Raw genomic sequence first — 24,645 nt, 5'->3', positions numbered from 1 at the left:
TCAGTAGAGTTCCTTTTATCAGCTAGCTTCCTAGAAGGTTCACAAGCTCATTTTTTTCTGTCATAGTCAGATCCTAGAAATAATGGAGTATAAGAAAAAAATTAACCTTTGCATCTGTGTGTGAGCTGGTCTAGGTATACATTATACAGCACTGACTTTGTTTCTGCTTCCAGTTTGTATTATCCTCAGCAGGGCCTCTATAGGATGGAGTTGTATGATTTGCGCTTTGACTGTACTTGTATGATTTTTCTATAAAACTACAACTGCTCTAAAAGTTAAAAAAATTTTAAAAAACAAACAACAAATGTATGCTCTCACAGTTCTGGAGGCTTGGAGTCCTAAATTTAAATTAAAAAGAAAAAAAAAGCACCTTGTTTCTGCCACAGTAGGCCATATTTTTTTTAAGACCGTATTTCTTTTAATGTAATATGCCCTATCTCTCAAATCTGAATAAAGGAGGGAGAGGAGTGATCTTTCCTCTATATCTCTTCAAAACTCTTAGATGGGATCATTTTCAAAGGAAGAGGGAGTTCTGCTTGAAATGATGTTTCCTGTTGTCATTTCTAAACTAAGGCTAATGAAAAGAGAAAGGATGATTGGCCTTTTTTTTGTTGTTGTTTTATTTTTATTTGGCTTGTTTTCAAAACTGTTCTGGAGATGGGATTGGCTCGTGCGTCACAATGTCATTCCCAGTCCTGGGTTATGCTATAGCTGGCTCAGTTTGTATATCACATCATGTGACATAAGGCGCTTTACTTACACCACTTTACCTTTGCCCCAAACCACATCCTCATTTTGCACCTGAAAGTTGGTTAACTGAACATATTTGTAAAGTAAGTGCTCATCTGAGGCATGACACATGGTTTGTATTCCATGATCTCTGTCCTCAATGTGTCGGTTCATGCATCAGAATAATGCAGACACTAATCATCCCATGCAGAAACCCGCCATAACCTTCAGGATGATGAGAAGGACAGGAGCAGGGACCCCCACTACATGCCTGGGCAGAAGGAGGGGGTTCTGGAGGGTGAATCAATGAGAAGCATGCTTCAAGATTAGAAGAAAAGTATCCTCCAGACCTGGAAGATGTGCACAAGGTTACCTGACCCTGAGTCATAGTGACTGTAAGTGCCAGGAAGGAGAAGCTTGGCTCCTCTTTGCTCTGTAATATGTGTGAAGGGTCCAGAGAAGTACCCCGAAGTTACCAAGGTGACAAATCAACGTGAATCAGCCTTTGCCTGCTCCCCAGATTTTATTCCCAGAATTGGCCATTTCTACCAATCTGCTCCTGACGACAAGCAATTGACCTTAGGGGGACAGGGATAGAGAGAGGCATCTAAAAAGAGGGTCTGCCGGTCCCTTAATCCACGAGGGGAAAGCCCTAAAGTTTATTCTGTTTTCATTCCAGCCAGTCTGGTGCCCAGAGATCCAGGTGGCGGAGAAACGACAAGGCTCCAGGATGGCTCAGGGCTGGGGTGGGGGGTGGGGGGGTGGGGGGCTTCCTGGCAAGGACAGGTCACCTATCATACTCCCTTACCCAAATTTGCTTCTCCATGGCGGCAAACTTGGCCCAGTGGTTAGGGAGTCCGCCTACGACATGGGAGGTCCACGGTTCAAACCCCGGGCCTCCTTGACCCGTGTGGAGCTGGCCCATGCGCAGTGCTGATGCGCGCAAGGAGTGCCCTGCCACGTAGGGGTGTCCCCCGCGTAGGGGAGCCCCACGCGCAAGGAGTGCACCCCATAAGGAGAGCCGCCCAGCGAGAAAGAAAGTGCAGCCGGCCCAAGAATGGCGCGGCACACACAGAGAGCTGACACAGCAAGATGACTCAACAAAAACAAACACAGATTCCTGTGCCACTAACAACAACAGAAGTGGACAAAGAAGACGCAGCAAATAGACACAGAGAACAGACAACCGGGGTGAGGGGGGGGAAGGGGAGAGAAATAAATAAATAAATCTTAAAAAAAATTTTTTTGCTTCTCCAACCACTTTTGACTCTAGCAAGATGCTAGGAAGTATCCTCAAGAGGGTGGCACCCCCAACATTGCCTGGTGAATAATTTAATATGAAAAATGTAGGCGATTGGGGACAAGATCAAGTAAGTCCCCTAGAGGGAGCCCCAACCAACTATATGCTGCGTGGAGTTTCGCAAAGTAGTTTCTCAGAACCTGTCTGAAAATCAACCACGTAAGTGAACAGGGGAAGTGAGATTAAATCACCAAGAGAAATGATAGCCATATAAATACCCAGTTAAACCCAGACATTTGATTTACAAAATCAAAGCGTTAAAGGCCAGGAACCTGAGGCTGAGCAAAGTTGAAAGGCTTGCCAAGTTTAGGAATACAGAGGGAGAACTAGATCACGTCTCTTGTCTCTGGCCAATTCCCTTTCTTCTACACCCTGGAGTCCCTGTCTCTCTCTCTCCTCTGTGTCTCATTTCTCTGCAATGGGAAATTCTCTCCTACCTGCCTCCTGCAACTCCCTCGTGCACCATAGAATGCCTTTTACTGAAGAGGACCTTGAGCTTTAAGCCTAATGACGGCTATCAGCAGTCCTAATTTCTGATGTATAAATCTTGTCATTTATATGCCTCCAAATTGCAGGCAGTGCCTACATGCACATGAGTCATAGCTATAATGGCTCCAAAGCCCTTTCTCCTCAAACTTCTTTTTTTTTTTTTGGATTTGGGGATAAGGAGAGGGTTGATCTTGGTATTTTGTTGTTTTTTAAAACAGTTCCCTAAATGTCAAATTCATTTTATTATTATTTAATTATTTTTGAGGTACCAGGGCAGGGATTGAACCCAGGCCCTAGTATGCAGGAAGCGGGCACTGCCACATCAGCTCCCCTGAGTTTTTTTGTTTGTTTGCTTGCTTATTGTTTTTGTTTTTGTTTTTAGGAGGCACCAGGAACCAAATCCAGGACCTTCTATGTGGGAAGCAGGCACTCAACTACGGGAGCCACATCCATTCCACTCCCAGGACCTCGGTGTTCTAAATTGAGTGAGATGATATAGCCCATTCTACCTTCCTGCAAGCTCCATGTTTCTCAGTTGCCTGGACAACTTGCCGTCTCCAAAAACTCAACCTTCCAGTTCTTAGTCCTGCCCCCAAAGGAAACTTGCCGGTCTGGATTGGCTCCTAGAACCCAGCCCCCTCCTCAGGCTCCTAGCTGATTGGTCCTTCACTCTGCCCCACTTCATTAGTGGGGTCACTCCACAGGGAAACACCACAGAGGCAAGAGAGGATCCTCGAGGCAGGAAGAAGTGAGGTGAGGGTGATGGGGGAGAGGACCAAGTACTGAGATTTATTTTCTCCAAAAGATGGTTGAGAGGGATGACTTCTGTGCATAGAGCCTGATTAGTACAGAGAAATGGCTCCGTCTAAGTTTCCAGGGAGATCGAGAACTGAAGCTTCTAGAAAGTGCAAGAGACAGACTTGGAAACTGGAATTCTCACTCTCCTGGGATTCCCTAGGCCAGAAAAGCATCCAGAGTGAATACCAGTCCCCTCTTTCCCCCAGAACTGTGAAGAGATGCCACCCAAGACCAAAGCAAAAGGGGTGAAAGCTGGGACACAGAAGAAGAAAAAGAATTTGGGTGCTGGTGAGTCAGGGTGGGTGGCAGTGGGGGATCCCCACTTCTCCAAGCTCTGGCACGGAGACCAAGCGGCAGTCCTCCCAAGACTCTTCAGCCCTCTGTATGATGAGATGGCAATTTCTTGACCCTCCCCCTGCATATCCTTGTATCCAGGTTCCATGGAGCTGGGAAATTGGGGAAATCAGCCATCTGCCCCCTTCCTTGAGCCCCTTCTGGCCCAGTTTCAGCTCTGTGCCTTTCCATATTTTGAATACCCATTCTATGCTGGGCAGTGAAGACACAGTGGTGACCCCGGTAGACCAGTAGATGCAATCTCAGCCAGCAGGGATCCATCGCTTAGGGGGTCCTCAGATCTCAGGAGGGAAGTCCAGGGTCTGGGTGAGGATAGGAGGGTGGTGAGGGGAACCGAGAGCAGGATCAGCTGCGGCTCTGCAACCCACTCCTTGCCAACTTGCCAGGGCAGATGTGGAAGCCGAGTCCAAGCACAGGCTGGCAGTGCTGGAGAAGGAGTTGCTCCGAGACCACCTGGGTAAGAGGGCAGGTGCTCCGGGAGGCCACAGGGGTGGGAAAATGGGGTATCCACCCACCTCCTCGGGGGATTGGAGGATTAGAGCTATGGTGGGGGGCTAAGCGGACCTTCACCATCCCCTAACGGGAAAAGGCTGTCAGGAATTGGGATTGTAGTGGGGAGGGGTGGACAGTGAGGTTTGATGAGGTCACTAGGGAGCTACTTTTATAGCCAGAATGGGGAGGGAATTTTTGTGCCTTAGTAATGAAGAGTCTGTGAGATTCTGGGGGAGTGGGGGTGGGGACGAGAGAGAGAGAACGGGAGGCTGGAGGCCCTGCCCCCAGGTTTCTGGAAGTGGGCGGAGTCCACCAATCCTGAGGGCTGCTGTGGGACCACCCACAGCTCTGCGGAGGGATGAGGCCCGCCAAGCCAAGGCCTCTGAAGACCGGCTGAGGCAAAGGTTGCAAGGGTTGGAGGCTGAACTGGAGAGAGCCCAAAGTGAAGGGAAGGCTGTATATGCAGGTATGTGGTGGGCTGAGCAGGTGGGCAGGAGACAGGGCCCTGGGAGAGGACAACAGAGAAGGGACCCGGGGGGCCTTCAGTCTGCCCTGCCCAATCTGAGTGCCAATGAGGCAAAAGACACAAAGGAGACCTGGCATCCCAGGCAGAGACGTTCCAGGATCCCTGATGCCATGCGCTTGATGCTTTGTAGGTTACAAAATGCACTGATATAGCCGCTACCCACAAGCCCCTGGGGGTAGCAGGAGGCAGACTAGACTCCCCACCCTGAGCTGGGAGCGGGGGAGGAGGCTGGGTTCCTCGGCTTCCCCCAGGTTTTCAGGGACTCCCCTTCTCGGAATCTCCATAGAGGAGTCAAGAAGGCCTTTCTGCTCCCATCCCGCTGGACCAAGCACAAGTCCCCCGAGTCCTCCCCACCCACAATTTCACCTCCTTTCTCCACACCTCATCCCCACTGGCACCCTGGCCACCCATTGCCCCCACCCCAGAAATGAGTCGCCAGTACCGGGCCCTGCAGGAGGATTCCGAGACCCGCCGCAGGCAGCTGGAGGACGAAGCGCGGGGCCTTCAGGAGCGGCTCGGTAGGCTTCCCCCGCGTGAGCCTGTTTCCTCCCAGGGTCACTGACCAGGTGCAGCCTGAAGGCGCGGACTTCAGCTGGTCCTTCTCTGGAAGGTGCAGCCTGGGCTCTTTTCCCACTCTCCCTGCTGACTCTCCCACCACTGATTATTGGGGCAGAGGGTTCAGGATGGCAAGGATCTCTAAGTTAGAAGTAAAGAAGAGGCTCAGACAGATCATTCCAGGAGGTAAGTCCTTTGGCCTTCTTGCTTGGTCTCTCCAAATGCAACCCTCACTTACCACCACTGCCACGTCTCTCATGAGCAAAACATAGTCCCTCTTACTTTAGCCAAGGTAGGATTTTTACAATGAAATGAATGGAAAATGTCAGGCTTATTTACTTCTATATCTCCAAGACCAAGCGCATGGTAGGTCTGCAATAACTATTTGCTGAATAAATGAACAAACCCCCAAAACACGCAAAAATATAAAATAGAGGAAAGCTTTGCTCTCTTCCCTCTTGCTAACAGGATAAAATCGAAACACCTTAGCATGGCACACAAGATCTTTCACAATTTTGGCCTCAAAATTTTCTTATCCAAAAATAGCTTGAGTTTAGCCACAAATACCCAGGAGCTGCTTATCTGGCACGCAGACCCTGGGTTCCTTTCCTAATCTCTGTCTTATCTCAAAATCAAATTCAACCAACAATTATCGAGCACTTCCTATATACCAGGTGCTTCCCATACATTAATCACATTTAGCTCTCATAGCACCCCCATCTTTAAAGGTGAAGAGACTGAGGCTCAGGAAGAGACGTGCTCGAGGTTGCACAGGTGGGAAGTGACAACCAGACTTTGAACACAGATCTCAGCTCTTTCCAGGGACTATGGGAAAGCTGATGACCCGGGGGTGTGTGGCATGATCTTACTCAAGTTCCACTGTCCAGATTCCTTTGGAGACTCCATGCAAGAGGAGAGTGTCACCATCTTGTCCTCTTTTATCCTTTGCCCTGTCCCCCAGAGAAATGCCAGAGGGAAGCTGCCGCTGCCCAGGGAGAGGCTGCACAGGCCCTCCGAGAGCGGGACCAGAGCCTGGCTCAGCTTCAAGCCCACGTGGCAGACATGGAGGCCAAGTATGAGGAAATCTTACACGTAAGCACCACCCTCTGGAGTCCAGCTCTCCCCCCAGGCCCCACGACCCCAGCTAGTGCAATGGTTGACAAACCAGCAGCTTCACAGGGAAGTCTGCTCTACTTTGAGGGCAGAAGAGGATAAAACGGTGCCTTGCCACTGAGGCTGAGAACTTTTTATTTTTTTAGGAGGTACCAGGGATCAAATCCGGGTCCTCGTACATGGGAAGCAAGTGCTCAACCACTGAGCTACGTCCTCTCCCCAATGAGAGTTGGCTTTTTCATTCATTTATTTTCAGGAGGTACCAGGGGTTGAACCCTGGACCTCATACATGAGAATGAGGCGCTTAACCACTTGAGCTACATCCGCTCCCCTGAGGCTGAGAAGTTGAGCAAACCATCAGCAAGGGAAGCTTACAAACCCAGCTGGGGTGCCCCCCCCCCCCCCCCCCGCTGCCCTCTGCCTTCCTGGGAGCTGACACTTGGTGTCTGTAGGGCAGCCTGGACCGGCTCCTGGCCAAGCTGAGAGCCACCCAGCCTCAGTGGGATGGGGCTGTGTTGAGACTCCACGCCAGATACAAGGAACAACTGCGCCAATTTGGACTCAACCCCCTGGATCTCTGAGGCTGCAAGTCTGTAGTCCCTGGGACTCTGTGAGGCCCCGGCAATAAAGCTGCCATGACATAAAACTCAGCAGAGCCGTTGGCTCTGAGTGCTTCTCATGGGGACATCTCGGTTCTGGGCTGGCCCCATGCCCCAAAGACTGAATGGCAGGAGATTCACAAGAAACCGGACCCCATGCATTGAACCCCAGGTCCTTTTGGTCCCTTCATATCACCCCCTACCCCTGCCCTCACAAACACAGGCACCCAGACTGTGGGGAAAGGCCATTTCTATAACATCAGATGCTCCAGGGACCAGGCACCAGCCCCCTAAGGTGGCTGAATCCTAAGATGCCCACCGAGGGAAGGTACAGCTGGTCTCCAAGCTCCTGCACTACGTCCAGGAGTCCTGAGTCAGGCCCAGGGCAAGTTCCAGATGGCTTCAGTCCTGGTCAGCCCCACCGCCCACCCTTCTCAGGCAGAACTGCATCCTTGGGAAAGAACCAAAAGCAGAGGGGAGGCCGCAGCTAGGAGCAGGCTCCCCTATGGGCTTGCCCAAGGCCTCTGACCACCCCCTCTGTGGGAGGTCCCATGGAAACAGGGGGAGACCCCATGTGCGGGAGCTCCAGCTTCTGGCTTATCGACAGCATCTCTTCTCCCACCTCCTCAGGTTGGAGAGTGAAGACACTCTCCTGGGTAGATCTGTCGCTACCCAGGGTTGCACTACAGCAGATCGGAGGCCGGAGCCCAGTCCTAAGTGGAGAGAGGATGGAGTTAGTCAATCTGGAACCAGGAGAGTTCCTTTTCCCTGCCCCCACCTGCACTAGAATGCCCAGAAATGGGACTTACTCTCCATGGCTTCTTCTGTCCCCCACCTACCTCACCTTTAGTCCCAATCTGCATGCCCTGCGCTGCGTCACCCTCCGGCCCTCCTATTCTGCCTTCCTTTCTGGCTCTCTGGCTGCTTAGTAGTCCATCTGTCTCCTCCTCACCTCTCCAGACTCTAGAGGAATCCAGGTTTCCCAGGCCTGCTGAGACCTGGCCGCCAGCTTCAGGCAGAGGGGTGGCTCAGCCTCGGCCAGCTGCTGAAGCCTTTCCGGGTCATTTTCTCCACCCACAGCGTTCCCGTTCACCTCCAGAATCACATCCCCCACTCGCAGCCCTGCCCGGGCAGCTGAGCTTCCAGGGGTCACCTGGGGGTATCCAGGGAAGAGGGGGATATAGAACATGGAACACCATGGAAAATCTGCTGGGTGCTCTAAGGCTGGAGGAGGGAGACAGGAGGACTCATTGGGAGGCAACTACTCTAAAGGCTCCACGGCCCACGGGGCATCATCACCTGGGAAATGAGGAGATTAGGGCCACCGGCCACACAGCTGAGTCGGAAGCCGTAGCCACCGCCAGGTCCAGGGTGGAGGAAGCACTGGCGAGGGCCAGAAAGGACAGAAGGCACAGCTGGGTCTTCAGCTGCTGGGTCCCTGGCCTCAACCAGAGGGGCCAAGAAGGTGTCCTGGGGAGAGGCAGAAGCCTCTGTGTTCTCCAAAAAGAGGAGCGGGGAGAGGCGAACCTGGAAGGAGGCAGACAGACCAAGCCTGTTGCTTCTCCCCACACCTGAGTCCTGCTCTGTCCCTGCCCCCGCCCCAGCCCCTGCCCTGGGCTCGCACCATGCTGAAGAAGCGGTCAGCCTTAGGGTCGATGACGACAAGGGACACACAGGAGCCCTGCGCCCGGATCCTGGACACCGTTTCCGCATGGCCCAGCCCCTCCACGCTCTCCCCAGCCACAGCCACCAGCCGGTCCCCAGCCTGCATCCCGGCCTTCTCCGCTGGCAGTCCTGGGTCCACGTCCCACAGGAACTGCCCTGGGACATAGACATCCTCTCACTGCCCCTCCCCTATTTCTCCCCAGTGCCACCGTGTGCACACTGGGCGACTGCCCCACGGGGTACACAGGAGGAGGAGGCCCAGGGCTGGGCCCAGGAGAGGGACATGCCTTCTGGGCACCCCTGTGCCCACCCCAAGGCCCATCCCACCCCCAGGGCTCCCACTCACCGAGGCGACCGCCAAGGCCCTTCTCCTCCCGGAGCAGGAACCCGAAGCCCTGGGGCCCCTTCTCCAGGTGCAGGCAGCGGGGCCTGGCAGGCAGTGCCCAGCCCTCTGCCAGGGGGGCAGCCAGGGGCATTCCCAGCTGGCGGCACTGTTCCTCCACGTCTGGCCCCGCCACCAGCAGAGTCACCTGCTCTCCACTCTGCCAGAGCTGTGGGGACCCAGCAGGCCGTGAGCATCAATCACCTGGGTGGGGAGGGGAGGGGCGATGCCTCCTCCCAGGCCCAGAAATGAGGCACGAAGGGGAGGGAGACTAAGAGCCTTGACATCCAGCAGTAAAGGGAAGGATGGGGATGGAGGTACAAGGTCAGGAGAGGAGATGTGGCGGGGGGGGGGGGGGGGGGGGGGATGGGGGGGCAGGGGGGTGTAGGGAGCCTGCTTCCTGAGTCAGGGGCCCCAGGCGCAGACGGGCAGGAAAAACAGGCAACCTTACCTGCCTGTTGAGTTGGCGGTGGGTGAACTTCTCCACGCTGACCCCATTCATTTCCAGCAGGCGGGCCCCGGGAGGCACGCCCGCCCGCTCGGCGGCCCCCCCAGTACTCAGCACCAACCAGAAAAGACCCTGCTCTCCTAGAAGCCGAAAAACGCAAGCTCCAGTCTGCTGCCAGCCCGGAGCAGGGACCGCCGCACCTCCTGCCCGCCCCCCCCCCCAAGCCTTTGAGCTCACCGTGGGTGACACTGAAGCCAAAGCCACCCTCATCTTTCACTATGTGGCACAGCCGGGGCCGGACCCCGGGGCCGAGGGTAGGACAGTGGCGGGCAGGGCTCCCCCGCTGAGCTCGGGCCACGTCATGCACGTGCCGTGCGCAAACCGTCAGCAGCACGCGGGGCCCGCTGGCCCGGATGCGGCGGACCACCTAGGGGAGGGCAGCGGGGTAAGGGGCCTGCCCGGCGCTCCTGGCCAACTCCCTCTCCCTAGCACCTGCACTGTCACCAGGGCCACTGGCCGTCTGGATGCTTCGCCCAACCCTTCTGACGCGGGCACCCCGACATCCTGGGGAGGACCTTGCTCCCTGAGTTCCACAGGGAGTTCCAGCGCAGCCTCACCGCCACGTAGTCCTCGTGCTCCACGGCATGGCTGTTCACCCCCAGGATGCGGTCCCCTTCCTGAAGTCCCTGGTGCTGGGCCGAGGTGCCGGGCTCCACCCCGCACACCACGTGGCCCGCCCCGCCCCGCTCCTGCTGCAGGTGGAAGCCGAAAGTCCTGCCGTCCCCTTTGCTCAGCAGACAGAAGCGAGGCCGCCCTGGGCTCCAGGGATCTGGAGGAAGAGGAAGGGCTGGTGAGGGGGTGTGGCCCAAGCACAGGTCACCGTGTGCCTGGCAGGCCCCGCTCCCCCACGGGGCGGCCTCCACCCTGTCTGGGGCCGGGCAGAGTGGCTGCCATAGAAGGAAATGCCCGGCGCCTCCTTCCTCCCGGTCAGAGAGAGCCGGAAGCGAGGGGGTACCCAGGAGAAGGGAGGAGGCCTTGTCAGAGAAGGGGGCCGGTAGGGGGTTACCAGAGAGGTCATGGTCTTCGGCCAAGGAGAGGACAGGATTATCAATACCCAGCTTTGGGTTAAACTCGAACTTCCTACAAGGAGGCAAGTGGGGGAAAGCTTTGCCTCCGGACTTGGACCCCAGGCTCTACGTCGGAACTAATGGCAGCCAAAGAACGTCCCTGCCTTCTCTTCCGTCCTCCCCTTGCCTCAACCCTCATGACACTTACAGAGTCGAGGAGGCCGTGTCCCGAAGATCTGCTGGGCAGAGAAGTGGGTGAGGGCACGAGCGACACCTGCTTGCCTCCTCAAGACTGCAGAACTCCCCAGCTCAGGACTTGAGCCTGGGCTCTGCTCACAGGGGGGCTTCCCTGCTCGCTGACGTGGCGCGTAGCGGGCTGGTGCGCCTTCCCATCCCTTCCCCTCCCCGCAAGTCCTTAGCACGGCAATTTCAGCATATCAGCAGAGGGCGTGGAAGCAGGAAGAAAACATTCACCTCTTCTCCAACTCCGGATCTGTTTGCTTCAGAGCTCCAGAGCCTCAGCCCCCAAACCTGTCCCGACTGACTGCCTCGACGTCTTCCCCCTCAACTCCCCCCGCCCCCGGGGAAAGGGTTTTTCCTGGCCTCCTACCTGCAGCTGTCTCCATAGCTGGATCAGCAATCCAGGGGTCAGGACAGGGACAAGGTCCACTGCAACCAGCTGACCTTCCCACCTACCCCCCCCCCCAGTCCCGCCTCCTTGAAGACGCTGCCGTGGAAGCAATGGGGTAATGGTTAACAGGGATAAGTGACTTATCCTCTTGGGAAGTCTTGTTCCTTCTGCCCCCATACCTGAGCCCCAACTTTCTCCAGGGACCCTCTACTGGTATCCCAGACTCCCCTCCGTCATGCCCCCCCCCCCCTGCCATGTGCAGAGAAAGGAAGCTTGCTCGTCCCTGTGATTGCGAGGCCAGGGTAAAGGGCGAGAGGAGTTCCATGGCCAGCATGGCCTACCCCACCCCGATATCTTGTTCATGGGCTCCCCCCAGCCCCACAGCCTCTGAACCTAGTGGCCCAGAACCACTTGCTACAGAAAGTGACCAGTTTTTCAACTAGAATGACCAAGGACAAGGTTCTTTCTCGGCAACACGACACAAGGAAGAGGAGCCAGCAGGAGGTGGAGGACACACAGCTCTTTAATAGCAGCAGGCCAGGGACTTGTGCCGGGGGCCACCAGGCCGTAGGTACCATCATGGCAGAGGGGGAGTGAGGGCGAGGAGAAAGCACCGGGAGAGGGCAGTGGCCGCCAGCATCCTGTGTCCACAGCCACAAAGGCGGGCGTGGAGGCGCGCTGTGGCTGGGGGGCATTTAGGTCCTCCAATACGTCTCCTAGATGGCAGCCCTCCCGGCTGGCGGCCATACCGCTGCCACCTTGGCAACATTACCAGAGGCTCCCTGAGAGGGGGGAGAGTCAAGGTTGGCGGTGGCGCTACAGGGCAACTTGGCCCCGAAGATGCCACCTTCTTCAGTTCTTTGAGAAGGGAGAGAAGGCACATTCCATCTCCAAGCCCAGAGCATCGATTCTTCACGTTTGGCCTTGGAAATTCCAGACTTGGGGGCCCTGGGCCTGCCCTAGGAAGGCACCTGGCACTGGTGTGCCCGTTCCTTTGCCGACAGCCCTGAGGGGGTCTTTCTAGAAGGAGCAGTGCAAGCCAGGAGGCCATAGCGGACAGGGGCTTGGGGGCCAGTGGTCACACAGCCAGGTGCCTGCTGCCGCAGCCTCAGCTTCCTGGGCCTCCCAGCTGCTCCAGGAGGGCCTTGACCTCGCCCTCCACCCGCAGCAGCTGCGCTTTGCGCCAGGGGTTAAGGGTGGCGCCCCGGCTGTCTTCCAGATCCCGCAGCAGGAGCTCCAGGTGGCGCCGGACCCGGGCCCGGTCCCAGCTGTTGAGGTTCCGCTGGACTTCGCTGAGGATCACCGACCAGTACTCGGACACCGCGGTCCCCTCCGTCAGCGACGCCACGACCCGGGCACCACCTTCAGCTGTGCCCGCCAAGTCCCGCAGAGCCTGGCGGCCCTCGGAACTCAGCTCATTGAAGTAGAGGCTGGATCGAGAGAGAAGAAACGTTCAGCAGGGCTCGGAGGAGGGGCAGGGGGAGGAGGGACAATGTCAGGAGGCCTCACAACTCCTCCCCTGGCTGCAAAACGCCCTGGGCAAGTGTCCGCAATAAGCCAGAGGTGGAGGGTGGCCAGCGGGAAGCAGGGACCAGTGCTAGAACTCAGTGGAACCAGGGGCAGTAGGAATGGGGCTCCAGGGCCTCGGACAGGGGTGGAGGAAATCGGGCAGGGCAAGAGCCAGCCACAAAGAGGGTGGCTGGCCTCCAACGAGGGGACAAGGATCAATCAGAAGCCAGGAAGACCACGGGCGCCCCCTAGAGTAGAAAAAGCGCAGTGGCAGGACAGAAAGAGGACGGAAGGGCTGCGGGTGGGGCGAGGGGTCCGGGGCAGGACTTACTGCAGCAGCTCCAGGGAAGGGTGTTCCCGGGCAGCCTTGGCCAGAGCCAGGGCCGCCCTGTTGCCGGCGCCGTTGTAGGCCACGTTCAGCTCCTGCAGCTGCCGGTTGCGGGCCAGCTGGGCAGCCAGCAGCTCCAGGCCCGCGTCCCCGAGGCCCGTGTGCAGCAGGGACAGGTGAGTCAGCGAGGTGTTCCCCGCCAGCCCCTCCACCAGCAGGGCCACGCCCTCGGCCGTCAGCGGGTTGTTGGAGAGCCTACGGCCACAGTCCACCCACAGTCATGAGGCCCCTTGGCACTTGGAACAGACAGGTGCACAGGCTGGCGGGGGGAGCTGAGGCTGGACACAAAGACACGCGGGCCCCCGGGGAGGAGGACAGAGAGCCAGGGATGGGGCATACTGCAGCGGAGGGAGAGCGTGGACGAGAGCTGGCTCTTCCTTCCTCTCCTCCCTCCTTGCCTTTCTCCCTTACTTCTTCCCTTTCCTCCTCTTCACCGTTACTTCCTCCTCCTTCCATCCAGCCCCCAGCCCGTGCTTCTCCCTCCCCTCCGACCACGCCATTCTCTCCCTCCTTCCTTTTTCCCATCTCCCCCTTCCAGCCAGAAACTGGAGACTCAGGCTTCTGGATTCCTAGCAAATCCGCCAACACTTTGGGGGCATCTACTGAGTGCCCAGCATTAAGGGACATCCTTGTGAGGCTGCAGGGAAGATCCTGGTTGAGAAGGTGGCACTGTTACCAGACAACCTGCCACCTCCCCGCGGGCCCTACTGCTGCTGGCATCGCCCCCCTGCCCCAGTGCTTGTCCTGGACCTGGAGGCAGGAGGCGGCCCAGCACGGGCTGTGCTGTGTGACAAGGCAGGGGGCTCACAGTTGACCCTAGATGGCTGTACGGATGGCCAAAGCCTCCCCTCCAGGCCCCTCTCAGGGGACTCACCGCAGGGTGGTAATTTGGCACTGGTCATGCAGCAGCAAGTCTCGGAGGTCCTTGCAGGCCTCAGGGCCCAGGCTGTTGAGTTGCAGACTGGAGCAGGAGAAGGTGGCCGGAGGAGGAGGCGGGGGACAAGGAAGGAACTCAGCACGGAGCCGAGCCACTCACCACACCCCTCACCACCTGCCGCCCGCAGTCCACACTTGCTCGGCCCCCTGCCCGCCCTCCCTTTGTCTAGTGCTCCCCTCACTTCCACCCACACCAAACTTCTCCATCCCACCCTTGGTCCTTCCTCAGCACCCCTGGTTTCCCCAGCACCTTCTCTTCCCACCTCTTCACCTCCAGCCCCGTCCCCTCCTCCTGCCTGCGCCCAGGGGCAGGACGGGGCCTCACCCCAGCTTCCGGGCACGCAGGAAGACAGGCATGAGGGTGTGCAGACCAGCAGGGTCCAGCTGGCAGGAGGCCAAGTTCACCTCCTCCAGGGCATGCCCTCCGCTGCCCAGCACGGCGGCCACCACGGTGCACTTGAGGGGCGTCATGCGGACGCCCGCCAGGTTGAGCTGGCGCAGGGAGCTGAGCACCTCGGCAGAGAAGCGCTGGTTCTGGAACTCGTAGTGGAAAAAGAGGTGGTCGAGGAGCTCCGAGGGGGGCAGCACCTGGCGGCCCAGCGTGCCCAGCTTCTTCCTGATGGCCTGGGCGTTCTCCAGGGCATCCAGGTTCTTGATGGGGCAGCCGAGCTGGGCCAGCATGGCCCGGTTGTGGGCGGACAGGAGCCCCCCCATGAACATGGGGAAGAGCTCGAAGACTTCGTCCTCGGGGGGCTCGTCCGGGTGGCGCCGTGGGCCCTCCACGCCCAGGATACTGGCACCCATCTGGTCCAGGACGTCGTCGTTGTAGTAGTCCTCCTCCCGGAACATCTCCAGCACCATGGCCTGGGCCACCGCCTCCCGGCTCTTCCCCACCACTCGCCCAAACACTCGTGGTACCACCTGGGAAAGGAAGCAGGGGAGGGGCGCTGCAGCCTCCGCGGCCCCCAGGGAGGGCAGCACCAGGCCCAGTCACCTCGAAGCTCAGCTGAAGTCACACCGCGCCAGCCACGGAATCTCCCCTTGAACTCAAAGCATGTTTGATCTCAGCGTTCCACTGCCCGGCTCCAACGCCTTCTGCGGCTCCCTACTGCCCATGTGGCCCACTCTCAACATTTAACCTGAAATACAAACCTTTTCATAATCTGACCCCAATTTGACCTATCAGAGTCATCTCTCACTTGTTCATGCGCTCCAGACACTAGGAACATCTGTCTTTTTCCCAAACATCCCTGACATTTTCAAGCCCGGGAAACAGCAGGAAGGAATTAGCATCAGGTATATGTTTTGTTAGGTGCCAGGCTGGGTGCTGTGACCATATCCCCATCATCCCATCATCATCATCACCATCACCACAGCACCCACTACTGATTAGCTCCACTACATAAGCCCCTGCCTGTCCCGGCCCCTCGCCCAGGTGCCCTGATCTAAGGCCTCTCACCCTCACGCACTGCACTCTTGCCCTCTCGGCTTCTCTCATTTTCTTGACCGTGTTAAGGTTTCTCCTTGTTCAAAGCCTTCTTCCAGAAACGTCTCCCCCAATTCTTCATCTGACTAATGCCACAGGGATCAGACTCAGTGGCCTTCCTGTAGACAGGCTTTCCACAGCAGCCCCCGTGGAAGGGCCCCCCTTACACACTTTCAGAGCACCTGGAACTTTTCTTTCCAGGTGCTTCACCACACTTTTTAATTATATAGTGACGTTTACATTTTGGGGTTTAGACAAAACGTGATCAGATAGGGCAGAAACCCGGGGTTGTATGAAATGTTTTTCTTTTTGTTCCACTCCCCCCTCCACCGATCTAACAATTGCCTTGGCATACAGCAGGCACTCCAATGTTCATTGAAGCATTGAATGTTTGGGAAGGTTGGCACATCATCTCCCATCCTCACAATGGTGCTGGAAGGAAGAACAGTTCCAGTCCTCTGGTGGTACCCCAAGATTGTTTTGTGGCACTTCCTCTCATGTCCGATTGGGTAATTCATTTTTTTTTTTTTCACTTCCCACTTGTGAAGTTCCTGCCATGGAGATCATCGTCTAGTACCTCTTCCCCCAACAACAGTCTGGTGACAAGACCAAAAACTGTCACCCTGTGAAGTCCAAGGTAAGAGGATCATGAAGAAGCAAATGGGCTCTCCTTGGTAACCCCCCTAAATTCTGGAAGGCTCTCGAGGTAGCTGGGGGCTTTCTGAATCCTGACGGTGCCAGAGCCTCTCTCTGCAACCTGAGTAAGGGACGCACATCCTCAAAGCTGTGAGGTGGCCTCAGCAGTGGCCACTACCTCATTGTCTGAGGCAGTGGTATGAGGAGTGGCCTGTTTTCTATACTTATTTAACCAATACTTCCATAGTACTTGGTGTGTGCCAGAGCCTAAGGATAAATTCATTTCCTCCTCCGATCAAGCCAGTGAAATAGATTCTAGTATTATCCCCATTTAACAGATAAGGAATTTGAGGCCCAGAGAAGGTAAGAAACTTTTCACAGACACACAGCTAATAAATGACAAAGCCTGGATTTGAACCCGGGCAGCTGCGTAACTAAACCCCTGCTCTTAACCCTTATGCTTTGCTGCCCATAAAAAGGGAAACTTGTCGAGATTTTGCCGACACTGACCAGGGCTCTGGCCCCTCTAGACCAACATGAGTCACTGAAACATTCCTGGAGACAACAGGGGTTACCTAGCAAGGGACCACAGCTTCGCAGGAGTGTCCACTCTCCATCAGGGTAGGATGGCAGCAAGTGCACAGGATTCAGAATCACAAATCGCTGACCTCATGGCCCAGCGAGTCTACTTATTATCTGAATGACCTTGAACAAGATACTTGGCCTCAGTATCCTTGTCTATAAAAGGGATCTTAATAGTATTTCATTGACAGGTTTGATGTAAAAAACAGAAGAAAGAAACCAAGAAAGCACCTGGCAGACATCAACAGGGAGTCTTCTTCCCCTCCAAAACTTACTGCATCCGCCCTGCTCGCAGCACAAGCCTCGGGCCCGTAATTTGGTTTCTGCAGTCATCTGAGCCCAGGACGGCTGTCCTAAGCTGATTAGCTCTAGCATTTATCCTGCCAGCATAAATTAATAAAACGGCATCTGCTTTATAAACCTTTCTCTGGTGATTTAGTTAGGATGAGTCACCATTTCCAAAACCTGATCACCTCTGGGAAAACAGATGCGAGTTTCTGGGCCTGCAAGGCCAAGGACATTCCCGGGGCTGGAGTGACCCCTGCCTCCCAGCCACAAAGCCCAGGAGGAGAGATGCACAAATGAAAAGCTCTGGGGGCCTGTCGGGTTGTTGCCTAAGTCCCTGCACCCTCAACCCCCTTTCCATCCTCCAAGCCTTGGGTCTTTGCCCACCTTGTGCCCTAGTCCCACTGAAAGCCAAACTGCCAAATCGGAAACCAGAGCCAAGCAGAGGATTCATTTCTATGCAGAAAGTAGCAGTTTCCTTCTGGGAGAGGAGCAAGCGGATGAGCGGGGGGGTTCTGGGGGCCGACAGCCTGGGGTGCTGGGGTCGGGAGGGGCAGATGCAGGGGCCCCAGGGCTGTTACCTTGAGCAGGTTGAAGAGCAGAGGCAGAGCCCGCAGGGGCAGCAGCTTGGCCACGATGCCCAGCACCAGGCTGACGTCCTCCCCCACGCGGCCCACGAGCTCGGTCACTTCCTTGCCCACGCGCTGCAGCGTGGTCTTCCGCAGCCCCAGCACGATGTAGAGGGCGGCCAGGTATTCCTGCATGGCAGGCGCAGTGAACACGAAGGCGCCCCGGTGCCCGGGCTCCACGCACGGGGCCAGGAAGAACCGCAGGGCGTCCCGGCGGAAGACGTGCAGCAGCTGGAACTCCTCCTCCGTCTTGATGCCGGCCTCCAGGCAGCCACGGACATCCTCTTCCGAGAAGTAGGTCTTGCGCGAGGACACCCCGTCGTAGGCCAGCTTGCCCATAGTTCGGGCTGCGTAGGCCATCAGGGTGAGCTTGGAAGGGTCGGTGCTGTCCAGCATCTCCCCGCTGAAGTTGAGGCGCAGGAAGCTGGTGTAGATGCTCGTGAGCGTCTGGCCGGGAGGCGTGGGGGCGTGCAGGAAGTGTAAGGTGGCACAGACGAGCCAACAGTAGGACGGCAGGAAGCAGGCGGCGGCGATCTGGTGGTGCCCCTCCAGGTTCCGGGAGAGCATCTGCACCAGGCTGTCACGCTGGGCCGGGGTGGCCGAGACACCTGTGCCCCCGGCGCCGTGCCCGCAGTCCTGCTGGTTGAGGCGCAGCTGGAAGTAGAGCTTCTGCAGGTTGGTATCAGAGAAGCCGCAGATCTCGCCATAGCGGCCCACGTACTTGCTGGGGATGCGGCCGATAGCGGAGGGCCGGGTGGTCACCAGGATGCTAGCCTGCGAAGGTCAGGGTTGAGCATTAAGAAAGATCATGGTGTCCTGGCTGCCCCACTCCCCAGGGAGCCCCTGAAGACTGCATGTCCCAGAACAAAGAGGATGATGATGATGGCAATCATAACTACCAATTCCTGAGCACCTGCTCTGATCCAGGGCGCTGTGCTAAGCACTGGATATGTAACATCTCATTTATCATTGCAACTCCCAGGGAGAAGAAGACTGAAGCTTGGGGTAGACAGTGACTTGCTCAAGGTCACAAAGCTGGGAAGTGGAGGGACCAGAATTTGAACTGAGCCAGGGCCTATGTTCCTACCCAATAAAGACGTGGGCCCAGGACACCAAAACCCTTAGGGGGCAAAGTCAGGGGGGACCTACCTTGGGCAGCATGTATTTGCGCAGCAGGTTGACGACAATGGCAGCCGGCGCCTGCCGCTCCTCAGGGTCGCTGCAAAGCCCCGTGTCCGCCAGCCGGAAGCTGAGGTTGAGATGCTCCAAGCCGTGGAGCACAAAGAGCAGGCGGGACCCGGCGCCGGCCATCAGGGGCAGGACCTCTTTCAGGGGCGTGTAGCGCTGGGCCACGAGCTGGCGCAAGGAGGCTGGGGTGGGGCCCAGGGACGACAGGTCCTCGCAGGAGAAGGGGACGAGCAGCTCGAAGGCTGGCAGCCGCCCGTGACACCAGTCCAGGACCATCTTGCGCACCAGTGTGCTCTTGCCTGTGCCCACCGTCCCGTAGAGCACCACGGTGTGCACCCGGCGCCCGCACGCGTCCGGGTCGAAGAGCTGAGACAGGGCCAGCGGCGGGAGCCGGGCGGGGGGCGGCTGGTGCTCCAGGGCCAGCTCCGCGGGTGGGCGAAGCAGCTCATCAGGGGTGCTTTCGCGGATCACAGGGTCCACGTGCACCGTGTCGAGCGCGAACGTGGGGCCAAACTGGCGCTCCTCCCTGGGCAGCCGGCTGAACCACTCGGCCAGGTTCCAGCGGTGCCGCTGGATAGCTTCTGGGTGGGAAGACGAGGGAGAGGGGCTGTGAGATGCAGGAACTCAGGGTAGCGGCAGGATAAGGAGTCAAGACCCAGCACTAGATACCGGGGCCCAAAATGATGCCGAGTGCACAGGACACTCTCAGAAAATACAGGCTGTCCAGAAAGTTCGGGACTCCTGCGGCAGAAAGGGGGGAGCCACTGGACGAGTGAGCACCTGGGATGGCTGGTTTCACCGCTCTCTGTGAGCAGTCCTAGCCTGACTGCCAGAACCAAAGCTGTTGAAGGCGGGGATGGAATATATCCCTCCCAATGCTGTGCACACATTGCGTGTGTGGTGCTTGAGAGCCGCAGGAAAGGACACATGGCCGATGGGTGATGGGGCGAGGCAGGGACTACTGATGGGTGATGTCAGCGGCTCCTCTGCACCTCCTTTGTCCTGCTTCTCCTCCAGCCCCATCCCTTCCCACCCCTGCCCTCGTGCTGCCTGAGGAGCCAGGCCCTTTACCAGCTGCAGAGGTGCTCCGGAACAGCTGTCCTTGCCTCGCTGATGGCGAAGCACTGCCCGCCGAGCTTCCACGGTGGCGTATAAAGGCCCTGGGAGCCAGGAGAAGGGATGAGTAGGGACTTAGATACTGGACACAGCCCCTGTAAAGGCTTCCTAAGGTCCAGGCCTAACGTTGAGCACCCGAGATGAGAGCCTTGGCTGGCTGTCACACCCTTCCCATGGGTGGAGGTCCCGCCCCTGGCCCTCAGCTCCCCACTCCTGACCTCCTGCCTGGGACTCGGGCTGGCCACTGCCAGGCTCCACCCCATTTCCCACAGCTCCTCCCTCCATGACTCCTATCGACCTAGGCCAACTTCCTCTTGGGCCTGGTTGATGCCTCTGGACCCTCCCCAGTCCCCTCACCCCAGGGGATCAGGCTAGCTCCAAATCCGGACCCTTCCCAGTCTACCCGGCTGTGCCTCACCTAGAGGGCCCAAGGGGACCTTCCCTTTTCAGGGGCCAACTCCAGTGGATCAGGAAGGGAGCGCGTTCATCTACAGAGAGAAGGAAGAAGAACAAGTAGCATACACAGGCCACACCCACATTTTTCCACCAAGACAGACCCCCACGTCCACGCCAACCTCCCATTATTTGCTCTACTAGCATCATGTACTGCTCCTTTTTAGCAGTTAGTATACAATTTTATATTTCATTGAGTGAAGATTTGATTAACTTGTATCGCCCCCCTCCATGAGAGCAGGGAGCACATGCTTTTGTTCCGTTGTATTCTTAGAATTTAGCCCAAGGTCTAGTACATAGCAGACACTCAAGAATGGAAAATGAAACCAGACCAGCGTTCCTGAACTTGGGTAGCGACAAGGACCCTCAAAGGGCATCTACTCCAGCTCCCTTATTTTGAGATGGTGAAATGGGACGCTCAGGGAGGAAGATGACTTGTCCTAGGTCAGCAGCTAGTGAACTGCAGAGCTGGGACGAGCGTAGGATCCCTGCTCTCTTGGAGGCACCCTGTGGACCCTGAAAAGGAAGGGGGAGGTAGAAACAGAAACTCCTGTTTCCTGCTCACCTGCTGGCTGGAGTGCTTTTCCCAGACCAGAGCTCCAAGAGGCCCTGGGCAAATGGCGGCCCCACCTCATGGTGGGACAGAAGGCCAGAGCCCAGGGACTTGGCACTGCCTTCTATCCTGCTCCCCTGCAAGAAGAACCGTATGAATGGAAGGGTCCCGAGCCAGCCAGGAGGGGCCTTCCTCCCAGGAGAGGACAGGCCCTTCTGTGAACGTCAGCACTGCAGAAGCCCTGTCCCGGCTTCCAGCTCTCCTCCCTCTCCTGGATCTAACACCTGAGCCATCCCACTCGATCTCCTCCCACCTACTGCCTCTCGCCTGAAACTTCGCAAATGTCTTTCTCCTGACCTCCAGCCTCACACATGGCTTTCTTTAGGTGTTGTTTTGTTTTGTTTTTGCTTGGCTGCCAGCAAGCTCAGGCTGGAACACGCCACGAGTTCCACCGTTCCTTTTCAGTGATTTCTCTGAGCTCTGGTCACCCAGTAATAATTATCCACTCCCCTTTTGCCTCTCTTACTTTGCTATCGGTTCCTTTAAAGCTGAGGTGTAATGGTTTTATCCTGTTATCTTCTCTGTGACTTTTATGCCAGCTGCCTTTGAGGCTGGCATAAATAATAAATAAATGAATGAACGAACTTCCTGCCTGACATCTCCACAGGGATGTCCTGCCAGTGCTTCACACTGCACGCCTGCCAACCGGAACTCAGCAGTCCCCTCCCCTTTTAGTGCCTTTCCTGCAGATCTTCCCATCCACACAATTTAGACTAGAAGCTGACCCTGCCGTCTTCAAATCTTGCTCCCATGCCCCTGGCTGGGGCTTAGCAGAACTCTCAGGGGCTGGGGGAGGGTTAGCGAGAGGGCCGGGAAACCTGAGAAAGCTCAGGAAAACTGGCTCAGGGGGTCAGAATCAGAGCCAGGGCCGCTGAGTCACGACGGGGCTCCTGGGGAGCAGGGTGGTCCGCCACCCCCCTCCCCAACCATCACCCCAGGTGGCCAGCGGACAAAGGAGGGGGCACGGCCAGGAAAGTACTGGGGCTGTGTTCGCACAGGTCCAGAGCCCCCCACTGAACTGCATCCCAAACACAGTCCCACTTCCAACTGGCTTCTGAGACAGAGAGAGAGAAAGTGCCAGACTGGCCACACCACGCAGGGCACCGGGCCCCCCAGCTCTCCCTGGCAGGAACCTGCCAGCAGCACTTGCCCAGCCCCCACCCGCCCCGCCCTGGGCCCAGCCCCCTGGCCCTGGCCCCGGGGTAGACAGGCGGCCGAGCTCGCTAGGCCTTTACCCGCGGCTGCCCAGCCCCGGGAGCCCTCGGTCGGCACCCCCCGGACCGGGCCTGTCAGCGGGTCGGCGGCCGGCGTCCCCGCTCGCTCCCGGCGTCCCCGGCTGGCGCGGCGCGGCGCTTCCTGCGCGCCTGACCCGCCTGCGCCGGCCCTGCCCGCCCTGGCATCCGGCCCGGGCAGCGGGCGCGGGAGGGGCCTGCGAGGGTGGCGCTCGGGCGCCGCGGGGTCCTGGGAGCAGGGGGACGGCGAGAGCGGCCCAGGTGGCCTGGAGAGCGGACCAGAGACAGGGTCCCCGTCCCTGCAGAGCACCCCGCTCCCCGGCGCCGGCTGAGCCCTCAATCCCGGCGAGCCCTGCGGCTAGTGCTGCCCTCTGCAGTTTGCCCAGTGCCAGTAACAACATCCGCTGACCTCTCAAATCTCCCTGGCAGGGCTTGTTGCTACCCCATTTTACGGGTGAAGAAACGGAGGCTCAGAAAGGGGAAATGACTTGCCCAGGTTGACTAAATTAGGAAATGAAAGAGCCAGAACGAGGATTTAGGGTTTGGCTCTTCCTACCTCATCCCTGGGCCTTCCTGATGTACAGGTCCCTGGGTCATCCGTCCCTCTGTCCCTCTTCACCTCCTCAGCCTACTGCCTGACTCAGACCCAAACTCCAGGCCCTCTTAAGTCCACACTTCCGTGCGTGGCCCTCTTCAGACCACAGACCCCTGGCCTTGCCTCTGGTCACTTTGGTCAAGGAAGGAGAAAGAATGATGGCTGAGGGGCCAGCTTCCACCCAGACCTGCTCTTCCGGTCTGGCACCGAGTCATGGCCTAGCCCCAGGGCTTCTCAGTCCTCAAGGCCCCCACCCTCATCCCTGTGCTTCCAGGACGGTCACACCCAGGCCCACACAGTCCAGATGAAGGAGCCACCCAGCACCCTCGGCCAGGGCGTGCCTCCACACGCAGTCAAGGTGTACCAAATACACCCAGCAGAATGAGAGCGGCTCCGAGGGCAGGCTGGGCAGAGGCCCTGGGAGCTCCAGCCTCCGTCCAGGCTGAGGACAGTGTTGTATTTCATTTATCCATTTAGACACTCGTTCATGCATTGCACACGTGGTAGGGGGCTAGCGCGGAGTCCCTCGCCCCCTTGTGCCAGGCCCTGCCTTAGGCTCTGGGGCAGGCAGGTGCCAGACCACAGCCACAGTGGGACCAACCACCGTGTTTACAACTGACGGTACTTCCGAGGCAGGCACAAGGGTTAGGGAAGCCCAGAAGAGGAAGGTACTGACTCTGCCTCGGGCCGAAGAGGTGACATTTGAACTAGATCTTGTAAAATAATTCCGGGGGAAGCGGATGTGGCTCAAGAGATTGGACTCCACCTACCACATGGGAGGTTCAGTTCCCAGTGCCTCCTAAAGAAGATAGCGAGCTGGCGCAACGGGCATGCACGGTGAGCTGACACAACAAGATGATGCAACAAGAGACACAAGAAGAAAAACATGAGCGACGCAACAGAACAGGGAGCAAAGGTTCCCAGTGCCTCCCAAAGAAGACGAGAAGGATGGCAAGCTGGCACAACAGGCAGGCACAGCGAGTTGATGCTACAAGAGACATGACGCAACAAGGGACATGAGGAAAAACATAATGAGAGACTCAATAAAGCAGGGAACAGAGGTGGCTTAAGCAATTACGCACCTCCCTCCCACATCAGAGTTCCTGATTCTGTTCCCAGGGTCTCCTAAAGAACCAAAGAAGATAAAGAGACACAGCAAATGCAAACAACGAGGGAGAGGTAAATAAATAAAATCTAAAAAAAATTCAGGGAAGAGAAGGGCATGCAGGCATGTCTGCATTTTAAGAGAAGTTCTTAAAAGGGGAGTGGAATGCAGAGGGGGAGGAAAAGGAGTCACCCTGTGAATGTGGTCTCAGGGGTGACAATTCAGGCCTAGGGGACTCCTCTAGCTTCACTCTTCTTATCTGGCCAGACAAGAACCTGTTCCACCTCTTTTTAAAATAGAAGCATCAGACATCACCTAATATATGCAGTCCCCACATGACCACATACTACGTGGCTATCACACTTAAAACACCCCATACCACCTGAGACACAGACATGCGTGGCAGACAGGCCCCTGGCTACACAGCTGGACACAGCTTAGAGTCCTCCCCATGGGTACCACAGACCAGAAGGTTCGATTAATAACATATAATTTGACAGGCTTCTGGCAGACAGAAGTACTGTGAGTCATGCTGGGGCTGTGCCCTCTGCTGTTTGACCTCCCAGTGGAGACCAGGTACTTTCAAAGCCACACAATGGAGAACTGTCCTGGGCATCTCTGCCCTCCAGCCCCTGGCACAGGCCCTGGCACACTGAAAGTGGTTGTGTTACAGCGGAGGACCTCTGACGGCTTTCAGGGAGAGCAGCCCATTTCATAACGTCCCTAGAAGGGCTGAGGGCATTT

The 24,645-nt window shown here is 57.2% G+C and overlaps 3 protein-coding genes and 1 long non-coding RNA gene across 8 annotated transcripts; 2 read left to right on the top strand and 2 right to left on the bottom strand.

The window, feature by feature from the left end:
- Window positions 1–2,988: 2,988 nt before the first annotated feature.
- On the top strand, window positions 2,989–7,006 carry DRC12 (dynein regulatory complex subunit 12 homolog). Of its 3 annotated transcripts, none has more exons than XM_058289465.2 (7): window positions 2,989–3,266; window positions 3,523–3,604; window positions 4,062–4,127; window positions 4,509–4,628; window positions 5,114–5,206; window positions 6,205–6,335; window positions 6,809–7,006. In XM_058289465.2, exons 2-7 carry the CDS (start codon window positions 3,535–3,537, stop codon window positions 6,935–6,937), a joined length of 609 nt encoding a protein of 202 aa, XP_058145448.1. In that variant the 5' UTR covers window positions 2,989–3,266; window positions 3,523–3,534; the 3' UTR covers window positions 6,938–7,006. The 3 variants fall into 3 exon arrangements, with proteins under 3 accessions (XP_058145448.1, XP_004456323.1, XP_058145447.1); XM_004456266.5 differs by having other exon boundaries at window positions 2,990–3,271; XM_058289464.1 differs by lacking the exon at window positions 2,989–3,266 and having other exon boundaries at window positions 3,287–3,604.
- NHERF4 (NHERF family PDZ scaffold protein 4) lies at window positions 6,475–11,182 on the bottom strand. The gene is made up of 11 exons (XM_058289463.2): window positions 11,128–11,182; window positions 10,726–10,753; window positions 10,517–10,590; window positions 10,068–10,279; window positions 9,688–9,877; window positions 9,454–9,590; window positions 8,967–9,171; window positions 8,580–8,776; window positions 8,255–8,482; window positions 7,908–8,108; window positions 6,475–7,668 (listed from the first exon to the last, which is right to left on the bottom strand). Exons 1-11 carry the CDS (start codon window positions 11,141–11,143, stop codon window positions 7,639–7,641), a joined length of 1,518 nt encoding a protein of 505 aa, XP_058145446.1. The 5' UTR covers window positions 11,144–11,182; the 3' UTR covers window positions 6,475–7,638.
- Window positions 11,183–11,653: 471 nt separating this feature from the next.
- On the bottom strand, window positions 11,654–22,922 carry NLRX1 (NLR family member X1). Of its 3 annotated transcripts, none has more exons than XM_004456270.5 (10): window positions 22,758–22,922; window positions 20,922–21,046; window positions 20,322–20,391; window positions 19,859–19,947; window positions 18,749–19,368; window positions 17,552–18,373; window positions 14,307–14,902; window positions 13,920–14,006; window positions 12,989–13,240; window positions 11,654–12,578 (listed from the first exon to the last, which is right to left on the bottom strand). In XM_004456270.5, the coding sequence occupies exons 2-10, from the start codon at window positions 20,989–20,991 to the stop codon at window positions 12,257–12,259; spliced, it is 2,928 nt and encodes a 975-aa protein (XP_004456327.1). In that variant the 5' UTR covers window positions 20,992–21,046; window positions 22,758–22,922; the 3' UTR covers window positions 11,654–12,256. The 3 variants fall into 3 exon arrangements, with proteins under 3 accessions (XP_004456327.1, XP_004456326.1, XP_023443946.1); XM_004456269.4 differs by lacking the exon at window positions 22,758–22,922 and adding an exon at window positions 22,205–22,547; XM_023588178.3 differs by lacking the exon at window positions 22,758–22,922 and having other exon boundaries at window positions 20,922–22,026.
- LOC131276335 (uncharacterized) lies at window positions 13,051–17,105 on the top strand. The gene is made up of 3 exons (XR_009183839.2): window positions 13,051–13,161; window positions 16,016–16,104; window positions 16,877–17,105. It is a non-coding gene; the product is annotated as an uncharacterized lncRNA (long non-coding RNA).
- Window positions 22,923–24,645: the final 1,723 nt, after the last annotated feature.

This window comes from Dasypus novemcinctus, chromosome 27 (genome assembly GCF_030445035.2).
Source record: "Dasypus novemcinctus isolate mDasNov1 chromosome 27, mDasNov1.1.hap2, whole genome shotgun sequence".
Lineage (NCBI taxonomy): Eukaryota > Metazoa > Chordata > Mammalia > Cingulata > Dasypodidae > Dasypus > Dasypus novemcinctus.
The sequence above is the reverse complement of the archived record's forward strand: the minus strand, read 5'-3'. Positions and strand labels throughout refer to the sequence as shown.